The 13,093-nt window shown below is 48.0% G+C and overlaps 1 protein-coding gene across 1 annotated transcript; it reads right to left on the bottom strand.

Moving 5' to 3' along the window:
- Positions 1-2,627: 2,627 nt before the first annotated feature.
- LOC133954051 (UTP--glucose-1-phosphate uridylyltransferase-like) lies at positions 2,628-10,946 on the bottom strand. The gene is made up of 10 exons (XM_062388324.1): positions 10,725-10,946; positions 8,856-8,971; positions 7,485-7,592; positions 6,568-6,753; positions 4,953-5,086; positions 4,576-4,873; positions 4,286-4,483; positions 3,641-3,883; positions 3,144-3,248; positions 2,628-2,966 (listed from the first exon to the last, which is right to left on the bottom strand). Exons 1-10 carry the CDS (start codon positions 10,741-10,743, stop codon positions 2,859-2,861), a joined length of 1,515 nt encoding a protein of 504 aa, XP_062244308.1. The 5' UTR covers positions 10,744-10,946; the 3' UTR covers positions 2,628-2,858.
- Positions 10,947-13,093: the final 2,147 nt, after the last annotated feature.

Here is a 13,093-nt window from a genome sequence, read left to right as displayed (position 1 = left end):
CTCTGAAAGAGAGCTTTAGTTCTGATGTTGGTTTAGGTTGAAGGAAGATTCTCAGATCCGATGACCCTTTGTGGGTCGGTGTGTTGGGTTTCCCTTCTTTTGTCCATTTTGCCGGCCTGTTGTTGAAGTTGTTGTCTTTTCTACAATTAATATATTTTCTTTTTGCTGTCTCTGAACTATGTTGGACGTCTTGGTGATGAGCCTTTGAGGCTGTGGTAACACCACGTGACTCATCTTGTGTCTTATACATGATATTAATGTGGTTATTACATGGATAATGAATTATTATGTATCGTGGTGTTATGATTATTTCTTAAATAAATGTTTTTGGTCTTTTGTTTTCACTCCTTGTCTATTTGTTTGTTTGTTTTTCAACAGAATTACACCAGAAAACAAAAAACGGATTTTTCCACAAACTCATCAAATTTTGGCATGAATCCTGATAAAGGGGCGGAGCCAGGAGCCTGTTTGAATCACTGTCTTTATAATTGTGAGACTGATGAAAACAGTCAGGATTACATTACATTTCATTTAGCTGACGCTTTTATCCAAAGCGACTTACAATAAGTGCATTCAAACCCGAGGGTACATACCAAGGACGACAAGAATCAAGAAAGTACAATTTCTTCAAAATAAAGCAAAACTACAAAGTGCTATAAGTAAGTGCCATTTAAGTGCTACTAAAGTGTTAGTTTCAAAAAGTTGTGGCTGGATCCTCTGGTTCCTGACTCCGGCGTTACTCCGGACGGTTTTTCCATCTACCGGCAGGACAGGACTTCCGAGTCGGGTAAGAGCCGAGGTGGAGGGGTGTGCTTGATGGTGAACTCTCGCTGGGGCTCGGATGTTGTTGTGCTTTCTACACGCTGCTCACCAGACCTGGAGCTGCTAGCAATAAAACCCTTTTTACCTTCCCCGTGCATTCAGCTCCATTCTAATCACAGCTGTTCACATTCCGCCGCAGGCAGACAAAACATGCGCGTTACACGATCTGTACGGAGTTATTAATGGACTTGAGGATGCACACCCTGAGGCAGTCTCTATTGTTGTTGGTGACTTCAATAGGGCTAATATGAGGAAAGTTCTGCCAAAATATCATCAGCATATAAACTTTTCCACTCGGGCTGACCAGACTCTTGACCATTGTTACTCGCAAATACGGAGCAGCTACAAACCGGATCACACTTCCATTATGCTCATCCCAACCTACAGACAACGCCTAAAACAGCGCCGACCAGCTAGCGGAGGTCTTCACCTCCATATTCAACCTCTCCCTACAACTGTCAACAGTCCCCACCTGCTTCAAGCAGGCCACCATCATCCCCATACCTAAGAAACCAACCATCACCTGCTTAGACGACTACCGCCCTGTAGCACTGACCTCCACCATCATGAAGTGCTTCGAGCGGCTGGTCAAAACCCACATATGCTCCACCCTTCCTGACCCCCTTGACCCCTCCCAGTTTGCATACCGCCCCAACCGATCGACGGACGATGCCATCGCCCTGACAACACACACCACCCTCTCCCACCTGGAAAAGGCCAACACATATGTGAGGATGCTGTTCGTGGACTACAGCTCCGCGTTCAACACAATTGTGCCTGAGAAGCTCGTCCCCAAGCTCAGGAGCCTGGGTCTTATAACCCCCCTGTGTAACTGGATCTTGGACTTCCTGACGAGCAGCCCCCAGGTGGTGAGAATCGGTAACAACACCTCCTCCTCACGGACCCTGAGCACCGGGGCCCCTCAGGGCTGCGTGCTCAGTCCCCTCCTGTACTCCCTGTACACACAGGACTGTGTGGCAACACACAGTTCAAACATCATCCTGAAGTTTGCAGACGACACCACCATCCTGGGTCTCATCTCCAACAACGACCAGACCGCCTACAGAGATGAGGTCAGAGGCTTGGAGACATGGTGCCAAGAGAACAACCTGTCTCTCAACGTCTGCAAGACCAAGGAGATGATCGTGGACTTCAGGAAGCTGCAGAGGGGGGGGGGGGGGGGGGGGTCACGGTCCGTTACACATTGACGGAGCTGTAGGGGAGGGAGTCTCCGAAAACATTAACAAACTTCTACAGGTGCACCATTGAGAGCATCCTCTCAAGCTGCATCACTGCCTGGTTTGGTAGCTGCTCCGCTGCTGATCACAAGGCCCTGCAGAGGCTGGTGGAGACAGAGGAGCATCACCGGCTGCCATCTCCCTTCAGTGCAACTCATCTACAACACAAGATGTCTGAGAAAAGCACTGAAGATCATCAAGGACCACATCCATCCAGGCTGTGGACTTCTCACCCTGCTGCCGTCTGGTAGACGTTACCGGAGCAGCCGAGCACGGACTACCAGACTCACAAACAGCTTCAAATCAAATTTGATTTGATTTGAGTTGCTCTGCGTAGACGTGATGTTATTCTGAGTTTCTGATATTTGTATGCCTCAGTCCCGGTGACACCCAGTGACCTCAGGCATCTTGTTTTCAGGTCGTCTTGTTCTCTGATTCTCGTGAACGAAACATCTCAAGATCCCTTTAAGCTGAAATGATGAGTTTGATGTTTGAACTGACATTTTTTTATGTCATTATCATTAAATGATACTCGACACTAAACAAAACCCCGAGACTCACACAACATCGTTTTATTCATATTTATTAACGGCTCAGACTCGGCCGTTTGCAGTTACAGCAACTTACTTCCTGCAAAGCTTCATGAAGAGTCAGGAGGGAGTTTGACCTTTGACCCTTTCAGGACCCTATGATTTCACATTGAAACAGAATGTTTCCTGTCGTTCATCTCCCAAGAGAAGAAAATCCTTTTCACGTCTCTTCAAGGTGCAAATGGTTTTTCTTTTTTCCGTGAAGGCCTCAGTGGTCGAGGATCCGCAGGTTTCCTGAGACGATCTTGTTCTCCAGCATCGCTCCGGCAGGAATATCGATCCTGTCGCCGTGATTCGCGATGATGATGACGGTTCCCTGGTGAACGTGAAAACACGGTTTGATCAAACACACTGAAGATGGAGTGAAACGTGACCTCAAATCATCAAACAGACAGAGGCGACAGCGAGAAGCAGCAAAGCATCACATTTGAAAGGTTACAAGAGTTAAAGTGACGTTTGAAATGGTAAAAGAAAGTGAGGGAACGTTCTTGACCTTCAGGGAGACCTTGTTCCCGAAGGTGACGTCCCCGGACACCGTGAGGTGGTCGAGCTCCAACATGTCCGGGATGTTCTCGAATCTGGACAGGAACTCCTGAACCTGCAGGACGAAGGGACAGAACTCAGGGAAGACGTCTTTCAGGTTTCACTCTTTATCCGATCGATGAACTTTGATGTGAGTAAAATAATACATGTTCCATAACTGCAATAAAGAAAATCTTATATCTAAACAAATAGTAACCAAACATGATCATATCGTGGAAATATCAAACTGATCTAGAATCTTAAACCATCATTTGTAAACTGAGAAAGACTTTGATCAGGATATTTAAATTCTAATATCACTATAATGAAAACGTTGAAGAAATAAAAAGTTCCCTCAACATAAATAATCAGCTGATTAATTATCTTGAAACTTTTCATCTCGATGACTCTTGACGAAGCTGATCAGTGACTCAGCGTGGTCACATGACCAAAGAGCCGTCACCGGACCTTGGTGAAGGAGCTGCCCAGCTTGACGTGTGGCGTGGTGGGGAACTCCCTCTTCTGGCTCATGGTGAGCGAGCCGGCGTCCAGGCTGTACAGGTTGGACATCACCAGCAGCAGGTCGGACGAGGTCTTCACCGGCAGGAAGCGGCTGCGCGGCACATTCACACCCATGGCGTTGTTGAAGCTCTTGATGGCGGCGCCCACCGCCGTCTCCAGCTGGATGACGTTCAGGCCGCCGTCCAGCGTCTGGGAGAGGTTCAGGGTTTAAGAGGAAAGGTTTTAAATGTTTAAATGATTCATTGACTCTGAATTGAATCTCTTTTTTTTAAATAAAGGACTTTTATTGTGAAAAGAAAATGTTGACCTAACAGTTAATTTAATTCTATTTATTACTTTAGTCACTAAAACATCATCAAACCCAACAATCTGTTTCCTTTTTCCAACATGGCGACATTAAACTATTCAATTTATTTATTATTAAATCTCAATAGTTTAAGATAATCAATCAATAAATGATCAGATTAGTTTGTGATTCATTTTCTTTCTAAACTAAAAAAATACAAATCGTCTCTTTGGTGTTTGAACATCGATAAAGACCTAATATGAGTGTGGTCATGATGAGGTCATGATGACGGGGGCGTGGCTCACCTTGGGGTTGACGATGATCTCCAGGTCCAGCTGGTTCTTCTCCTGCAGCCTCTTGATGGCCGGCAGTGAGATCCACAGGTTGTTGGTGTTGAAGATCTTGAACTTGGTGACGGACTTGAACTCGTCCACGTGGGCCTTCGGGACCTGAGCGATCTCCAGCAGCCGCAGGTGGTCCTCATACTGGATCAGAGTCCCGCCCTGCGCAAAACAGGAAACAGGAAACAGGAAGCACTCAGAGGCGGCGCACAGAACAAACCCGGAGGCGTCCGATCCAACGCGTCGGCGCTGACCTTCACGTCGGCTCTGGTTTTGTCGGTGACCTCCATGATGAACTCGCAGCGCCGGTCGGCCGGCTGACTCATCAGGTGGTGGAGGATGAAGAGGTCCACGGTGGCGCCCAGGTTGTCGATGTTGGAGACGAAGATGTACTCCTTGCCCTCGGCGAGGAGTCTGTCCAGCAGCCCCGAGTTGGAGAAGCTGGCGTAGACGTCCCCGTGACCCGGCGGGTACCAGGCCTCCGCGCTCTCACCACTCGTCCCCATGGTCCTGGCGATCGGCAGCAGAGACTCCTTGTTGATCCTCGGATACCTGAAAGGTTCACACACAGACTGTGAACCTGTGTGTGTCTGTGTGTGTGTGTGTGTGTGTGTGTGAGTGTGGGTGTTACCTGCTCTGGTTGAACGTGTGTATTTTGACTTTGTAGTGCTTGTATTTCAGCAGAATCTTCTTTGTGTCTTCGTCCGTGTTGAACGAGTTCATCAGAACCAGCGGCACGTCGGTGTTGAAGGTTTTGTTCAGATGCTGAAAAACAAAACCACAACACAGAGTTCAGCTCGTGGTCCAGTGGTGGGAGCGTCTCGCTGTGTCCCCCTGTGTCCCCCTGTGTCCCCCTGCCTCCCCCTGCATCCCCCTGCATCCCCCTGTGTCCCCCTGTGTCCCCCTGTGTCCCCCTGCCTCCCCCTGTGTCCCCCTGCCTCCCCCTGCATCCCCCTGTGTCCCCCTGTGTCCCCCTGTGTCCCCCTGTGTCCCCCTGCCTCCCCCTGCCTCCCCCTGCCTCCCCCTGTGTCCCCCTGTGTCCCCCTGCGTCCCCCTGCCTCCCCCTGCGTCCCCCTGCGTCCCCCTGCGTCCCCCTGCCTCCCCCTGTGTCCCCCTGCGTCCCCCTGTGTCCCCCTGCCTCCCCCTGCGTCCCCCTGTGTCCCCCTGTGTCCCCCTGCCTCCCCCTGCCTCCCCCTGTGTCCCCCTGCGTCCCCCTGCCTCCCCCTGCGTCCCCCTGCCTCCCCCTGTGTCCCCCTGCCTCCCCCTGCGTCCCCCTGCGTCCCCCTGTGTCCCCCTGTGTCCCCCTGCCTCCCCCTGTGTCCCCCTGCCTCCCCCTGTGTCCCCCTGCCTCCCCCTGCGTCCCCCTGTGTCCCCCTGCGTCCCCCTGTGTCCCCCTGCGTCCCCCTGCCTCCCCCTGTGTCCCCCTGCGTCCCCCTGTGTCCCCCTGCCTCCCCCTGCGTCCCCCTGTGTCCCCCTGTGTCCCCCTGCCTCCCCCTGCCTCCCCCTGTGTCCCCCTGCGTCCCCCTGCCTCCCCCTGTGTCCCCCTGCCTCCCCCTGCGTCCCCCTGCGTCCCCCTGTGTCCCCCTGCGTCCCCCTGCGTCCCCCTGTGTCCCCCTGTGTCCCCCTGCCTCCCCCTGTGTCCCCCTGCCTCCCCCTGTGTCCCCCTGCGTCCCCCTGTGTCCCCCTGCCTCCCCCTGTGTCCCCCTGTGTCCCCCTGCCTCCCCCTGCCTCCCCCTGTGTCCCCCTGTGTCCCCCTGTGTCCCCCTGCGTCCCCCTGCCTCCCCCTGCCTCCCCCTGTGTCCCCCTGCCTCCCCCTGCCTCCCCCTGTGTCCCCCTGCGTCCCCCTGCCTCCCCCTGCGTCCCCCTGTGTCCCCCTGCGTCCCCCTGCCTCCCCCTGTGTCCCCCTGCGTCCCCCTGTGTCCCCCTGCCTCCCCCTGCGTCCCCCTGTGTCCCCCTGTGTCCCCCTGCCTCCCCCTGCCTCCCCCTGTGTCCCCCTGCGTCCCCCTGTGTCCCCCTGCGTCCCCCTGCCTCCCCCTGTGTCCCCCTGCGTCCCCCTGTGTCCCCCTGCCTCCCCCTGCGTCCCCCTGTGTCCCCCTGTGTCCCCCTGCCTCCCCCTGCCTCCCCCTGTGTCCCCCTGCCTCCCCCTGTGTCCCCCTGCCTCCCCCTGCCTCCCCCTGTGTCCCCCTGCGTCCCCCTGCCTCCCCCTGCGTCCCCCTGTGTCCCCCTGTGTCCCCCTGCGTCTCTACCTCGATCTGCTGCACCGTCAGGTCCAGGAAGGTGTTCTCGCTGCGGACGCTGATCAGACTCTTGGGACCCTTGCAGCCCATACTGGTTCCCAGTCCACCGTTCAGTTTGACCACAGCCAGCTTGTTGAGGCTGGAGGCGATGTCCTCAGGGAGACCTTTGGTCCTGATCTTCTCGTAGGGCTGGATCTGAGGACACGGAGCTCAGTGGTGTGAAAAGACACAAACTGAAAACGTCTTCAAACAATTCTAATAATATTTGAATGTGATTAATATTCTGTGGTACTTTTGTGTTTTAGTAAAATCGTCCAGAATCAACTTCATCATCAAATCAACAGATCCTGAGGATTATTAATTTGTCTTTTTAGTGATTTTAGAAGTTAATTTCTAAATCAAAATAATAATTAATATTCATAGAACATCATAGAATGTGTGATGTGGTGCTCGATGTTTGGCCTTCGCTGAGCTCGACTGAGAGAAGTTACATTATTAGATCATTAAAGGTAAAGGTCACGGTTGACCTGTGACCTTTTGTGTGTGTCTGTGTCTCTGTGTGTGTGTGTCTCTGTGTGTGTGTGTCTGTGTGTGTGTGTGTCTGTTTGTGTCCAGCAGTGTCCAGAGTCCAACAGGAGATAAATGTCACCTCCCTAAAACCAGACTTCCAATGCTGCAGCGGTCAAACTATTCTTAGTCCTTAACCTTCACTGGGCCTGAGAATGTGTGTGTGTGTGTGTGTGTGTGTGTGTGTGTGTGTGTCTGTGAGTGTGTGTGTGTGTGTGCTGGTCAACACTTTTCTCTGAGCTCAGGTCTGGTTTCTGCAGCTGCTGCCTCATTTAAAAGGGGCAGTCCGTGGAGAGGCTTGTTTGAAGGATCAGTTTCTCCTCCAGGTTTCAGCCTCACCGCAGGTTTCCTGTTCTTACCGAGTCCTCTGGAGGCCGGTTGATCTTGGCCCAGTCGACCGCGGGACCTTTGACCTGAAGGAAGCTGTGGAAGAGCTTCTTGAATCCATCAAATTCTTTTCTGGAGATCTGCAACAGAACAGACATCAGCTGCTTCCACAGAAGATCTGCTCAGTTCCTTAAATACATACAAACACATATACACACTGAACAGTATCAACAAATAATATTGGTATCAGACCCAAAGACTCTAATTTGTCTTTATTGTTCTCCATAATATTTTTTATAAAATAATTTCAATCATGGATGTCACACTTCCTCAGTTATAAACTAAAGATCCACCACATGTTCCTCAGCAGGTGAACATGAGACGTTTGAAATGATCCTGTGTGTCGGGTGAATCCACCAGCGTTCACAGGGCAACACACAGGGTGTGTGTGTGTGTGTGTGTGTGTGTGTTTCCCCAGGACCTCTGGGTCGTTCACCTCATGTTCTACCAGCAGGACCCTGTGTGTGTTCAGATAACATGATGAACTCTGTGATCAATAACCACAAATATTTGTTGTACGGACGAAACAGTGCGTTCATGAAGTTAAAAGAAAGTCTGTGTCACGTGACTGTCCACTGGTCATGTGATGTAAACAGGAAGTAGATTGTCTCCTGTGCAGTTGGGAGGAAGTGTAACTGACAGGAAGTGCTACTGACAGGAAGTGTTACTGACAGGAAGTGTAACTGACAGGAAGTGTTACTGATAGGAAGTGCTACTGACAGGAAGTGTCACTGACAGGAAGTGTCACTGACAGGAAGTGTCAGCGACAGGAAGTGTAAATGACAGGAAGTGCTACTGACAGGAAGTGTTATTGACAGGAAGTGTTACTGACAGGAAGTGTAACTGACAGGAAGTGTTACTGACAGGAAGTGTTAGCGACAGGAAGTGTAACTGACAGGAAGTGTTACTGACAGGAAGTGTTGCTGACAGGAAGTGTTACTGACAGGAAGTGCTACTGACAGGAAGTGTAGCTGACAGGAAGTGTTACTCACAGGAAGTGCTACTGACAGTAAGTGTCACTGACAGGAAGTGCTATTGACAGGAAGTGTTAGCGACAGGAAGTGTAACTCACAGGAAGTGCTACTGACAGGAAGTGTTAGCGACGCTTTGTGTTCACCGCTGGTAGTCGAGTCATGTGACTGACGAGAACCAATCAGGGCGAGAACCTCCGCGTCATCGTTTACTAAAGTCTCAGTTTCAGGTTTTCGATTTAGAAAACTGGAAAACTCAGGTGAACCGACATGAACACAAACTGTGCTTCATTAATCCAAATGATAAAAGAACAGATTTGAACCGTGTGTCAGTAACTGGAAGACAGAGCAGAATGAGTGGCGCTCTCTCACCTCCGCCTGCGACTCGCTGGCCGAGTGGAGCAGCGCCTCCAGCTCCCGGTGCATCGCCTCCTCGTGCTGCTGCCGGAGCTTCTCCTGGAACTCCGTCATCACTCCTCTGGCCAGGTCTGCAACGATCACACAGAACAGCAAAACCAGGTGAACACATTTAAAACAAGTGGTCAAAACTACAACTGTCCTACAAAATAAAAGCCAGATATAAAAGGGATACTGTGGGAAAAATAAAAGCAGGTTTAATGTATCTGAGTAAAGTGATTAAATAAAAGTGTTACAACAAACGAACAATCACCAGCACAAAACACACAAGATACTTTCTTTTAAATCAATAAATATCTGATCTGACCTTCAACGACCTCAAGCTGAAACTAACTTTGGACTTTGAAAACACAAAATGTTTTTTTCAAATGAGTTCAATCCCTCATTTAACTTCTTGTTGGAAACTCAGGGATCAAAATTAAAAAAGACGATTACAACAGAACAACACGTCTGAAAACACAGCACAACTTCCAGTGAAAACTCAACTTATGAAACACAACCAACTGTATCTGGATTTAAAACACAGGGTTATAGAAACATCATACATGTTTATTTGTATTTCCCAGCTGTGACTGTTTCACAAATTCACAGGTTCAACATAAGAATTTCTGTTAAATTATGAATAAATTATGAAGGCTGGGGGATAATTATTGTGACAAATACCTGAGTAGAAATACAGATCTATAAATGTTTGATATAATTAATCTACATGCTGAGGCAACATGTAGAGGAATGAACTGAGTTATTTATTGCGTCAGTTTGGGATTATTAACGTTCGATTCTGATATGAATTGTTTTACAATGTTACTTCTTAGTGTTGTGAACAGTGATGTTTGTTAAAGTTTGTAACTGTTGTGAGTGAAGTGTTGTCGTGTTTTGTCGATTAAGACGAATCGAAAGCAAAAGTTAAACGTCTCATTTCTTTGTCACTCAAGAGCAAAACCTTATTTTTCAAACTTGAGAGAAACATGATTTGACATTTAACACGATCGTAACTGACGGTTAATATTCTCACAGAAAAAAAAACATTTTATTAAAAGTAGGCGTCGCTGGGTTAGAGGTTAGCTTAGCTGCTAGCACGCTGTCGACCTGGGTTCGTTTCCAGGCCAATAAGAATGTTTCCTACATTTCCCTTACGATTAGTAAAATATCTATCACTCTCTCTCTCTCTCTCTCTATCACTCTCTCTCTCTCTCTCTCTCTCTCTCTCTCTGTCCTCTCTCTCTCAATCTATCTATCACTCTCTCTCTATCACTCTCTCTCTCTCTCTCTCTCTATCACTCTCTCTCTCTCTCTCTCTCTCTCTGTCCTCTCTCTCTCAATCTATCTATCTATCTATCTATCTATCTATCTATCTATCTATCTATCTATCTATCTATCTATCTATCACTCTCTCTATCACTCTCTCTCTCTCTCTCTCTCTCTCTGTCCTCTCTCTCTCAATCTATCTATCTATCTATCTATCTATCTATCTATCTATCTATCTATCTATCTATCTATCACTCTCTATCTATCACTCTCTCTCTCTCTCTCTATCACTCTCTCTCTCTATCTATCTATCTATCTATCACTCTCTCTCTCTCTATCACTCTCTATCTTTCTATCTATCTATCTATCCATCTTTCTGCATGTTAAACACTTTCTTCCTTTTCTGAAGACAGAAAGTCTTTCTCGTGTTTTATGATCAATTTATTTTATTATGTCTTTCTGAGGTCAAAGCGTCGGTCAACACAAACAGGAACACAACTTGTTGTCATTCAGGAGACGACAAACGCCAAAGTAAACAAACATCTAAATATTACAGAAGATTCATGAATCACTTACCAGCTACAAGTAAAGACATTTTATTGCTGTTGAAAAACCCTGAACAGTAAATGATCAGATGTGAGGACAGGAAGCAGCCGGCGGCCTCACAGCGACTCCATGAGTTTGAAATAACAACACAAAAGTTAAAAATGGTCCCAAAGACAAAATCTAGAGTCGTCAGCTGTCAGAGGACGACACACGTCCTCGTCATCCTCAGCTCAGAGGAAGGTCACAGATCTGCAGCCCCGAGTCGGAGCTCCACACAAGGCCTGCCCACACACACACACACACCAATCACACAGACACACAGCCAGGGTGTGTGTGATTGGTGTGTGTGTGTGTCCTGCCCACTCAGTGGTGTGACCTGCACGTCACACACTTTTTACACCATGACCCACAATTTAAAAAACAACAATTAAACAACACGTTTTAGCGAATGCCGAAAAAGACCCTAAACTTTCATATCAGGCTGAACTGAAACTTTGAGACGTTTCAGTTCAATTAAATCTCAGTGATCCACTAGAGGGCGCTCCACGCCAGCTTGACCTGTCACATGTCCTTTTAAACTAGCGTTGGTAATGTTCAGTTTTGCGTTTCTGACAAAGCTAGCAGGCAAAGTCATCCTGAGCGAAATAATCACGACAACGATATTAGTTTGAGAAGCGGAGTGTGGACATGTTTTGAGTTCTACATCGTAAACAGTAAAGTTACGAACAAAGATGAGTGTTTACAAAGCGCTGTGCAGTCACTCTGACCGACTTCATCCAGGGAGCAAAACGTCAGCGGGTCACATGACCTCAAAACACGTCAGACAGATGTTCTCCAGCGGCAGAGACACAACCACACAATGAAGCTACAAATGGAATATTGTCTTTAGTTTGGTCGGATCTGGGTGTTGTTATGATCAGTTCTGATTTAAAACTACACAACTTCGACTGAGCTGAATTATAATTGTTTGGTTTAACATCAGAGAGAACAGGAAGTTAAAGAGGTTTCAGATATTAAGATTTTTAAATGATTCATTAATGAATTTATAATAAATAAAAACAACTTTGCTGATAAACACTGACTCACTGTAGTTTTAACTGTCATGACGGTGTGTCATTTAAATGGAGATCTGTTGTGTGTATTATGTTTGTGAGTGTCAGACACATACACACACACACACTGACAGACACAAACACTCACACACTGACAGACTCAAACACACACATACACACACACACACTTTTATATTTCCAAGGTTAAATTTCAGTAAAGTTTTCAAAGCTCATTTTATTTATTTCTCTTAATTACTATATATTCTGGTCTCTCACCTCAAAGATACACATCGTCCACACGGGACACAAGGACACAAACACTCCACCCGGGGACAGACACACTCCACCCGGGGACAGACAGCCTCTTACCGGGGACAGACAGAATCTTATCGGGGACAGACCGGGGGCAGACTGACTCTTACCGGGGACAGACAGACTCTTACCGGGGACAGACCGGGGACAGACAGACTCTTACCGGGGACAGACCGGGGACAGACAGACTCTTACCGGGGACAGATAGACTCTTACCGGGGACAGAACGGGGACAGACAGACTCTTACCGGGGACAGATAGACTCTTACCGGGGACAGAACGGGGACAGACAGACTCTTACCGGGGACAGATAGACTCTTACCGGGGACAGAACGGGGACAGACCGGGGACAGACAGACTCTTACCGGGGACAGAACGGGGACAGACCGGGGACAGACAGACTTTTACCGGGGACAGATAGACTCTTACCGGGGACAGAACGGGGACAGACAGAATCTTACCGGGGACAGACCGGGGACAGACAGACTCTTACCGGGGACAGATAGACTCTTACCGGGGACAGAACGGGGACAGAACGGGGACAGACCGGGGACAGACAGACTCTTACCGGGGACAGACTTGGGACGGACAGACTCTTTCAGCGCGTGCAGCTGACTGACAGAGTAACGTCCTGCCGCCCCGCCCCCAAACTATTCTGACGTATTGTTATACAATATAATAGCTGGATCTTTCACTTTATTTTAAATTAATTAGTTCTTTGTTAAATTTGAAACACTCTATATTGTACTGAAGTAAAGTACTGTCAAATAAATATTTTCATTAGCCCTTAATATAATAAATATATATATATATTCATATGTATGTGTGTGAGTATGATGTACTGCAGCTATCAAGTAAATGTTGTGGAGTAGAAGTTTATATCAAAAAGTAACAGTTAATTGTCCTTATGCAGTATTTGAGTAAAAGAACTTAGTTACAACTCAACTCTTTGACATTACGTTGGAGCAGGAAATGTTTAAAAATGTTTTTTATAACCAATTAAAGAGAGAAAACGGAGTTTATGAATAAATAACC

This window comes from Platichthys flesus, chromosome 5 (genome assembly GCF_949316205.1).
Source record: "Platichthys flesus chromosome 5, fPlaFle2.1, whole genome shotgun sequence".
In the NCBI taxonomy this organism is placed as follows: domain Eukaryota; kingdom Metazoa; phylum Chordata; class Actinopteri; order Pleuronectiformes; family Pleuronectidae; genus Platichthys; species Platichthys flesus.
Note: the sequence above shows the minus strand (reverse complement) of the source record. Positions and strands in the feature narration are given on the sequence as shown.

Excerpts from the sequence above, each read along its gene's own strand:
- LOC133954051 (XM_062388324.1), bottom strand. Across the intron at positions 7,593-8,855 it reads CCAGCGAGTCGCAGGCGGAG|ATCTCCAGAAAAGAATTTGA; the intron begins GTGAGAGAGCGC and ends GTTCTGTTGCAG. Across the intron at positions 3,249-3,640 it reads TGGGCAGCTCCTTCACCAAG|GTTCAGGAGTTCCTGTCCAG; the intron begins GTCCGGTGACGG and ends TTCGTCCTGCAG.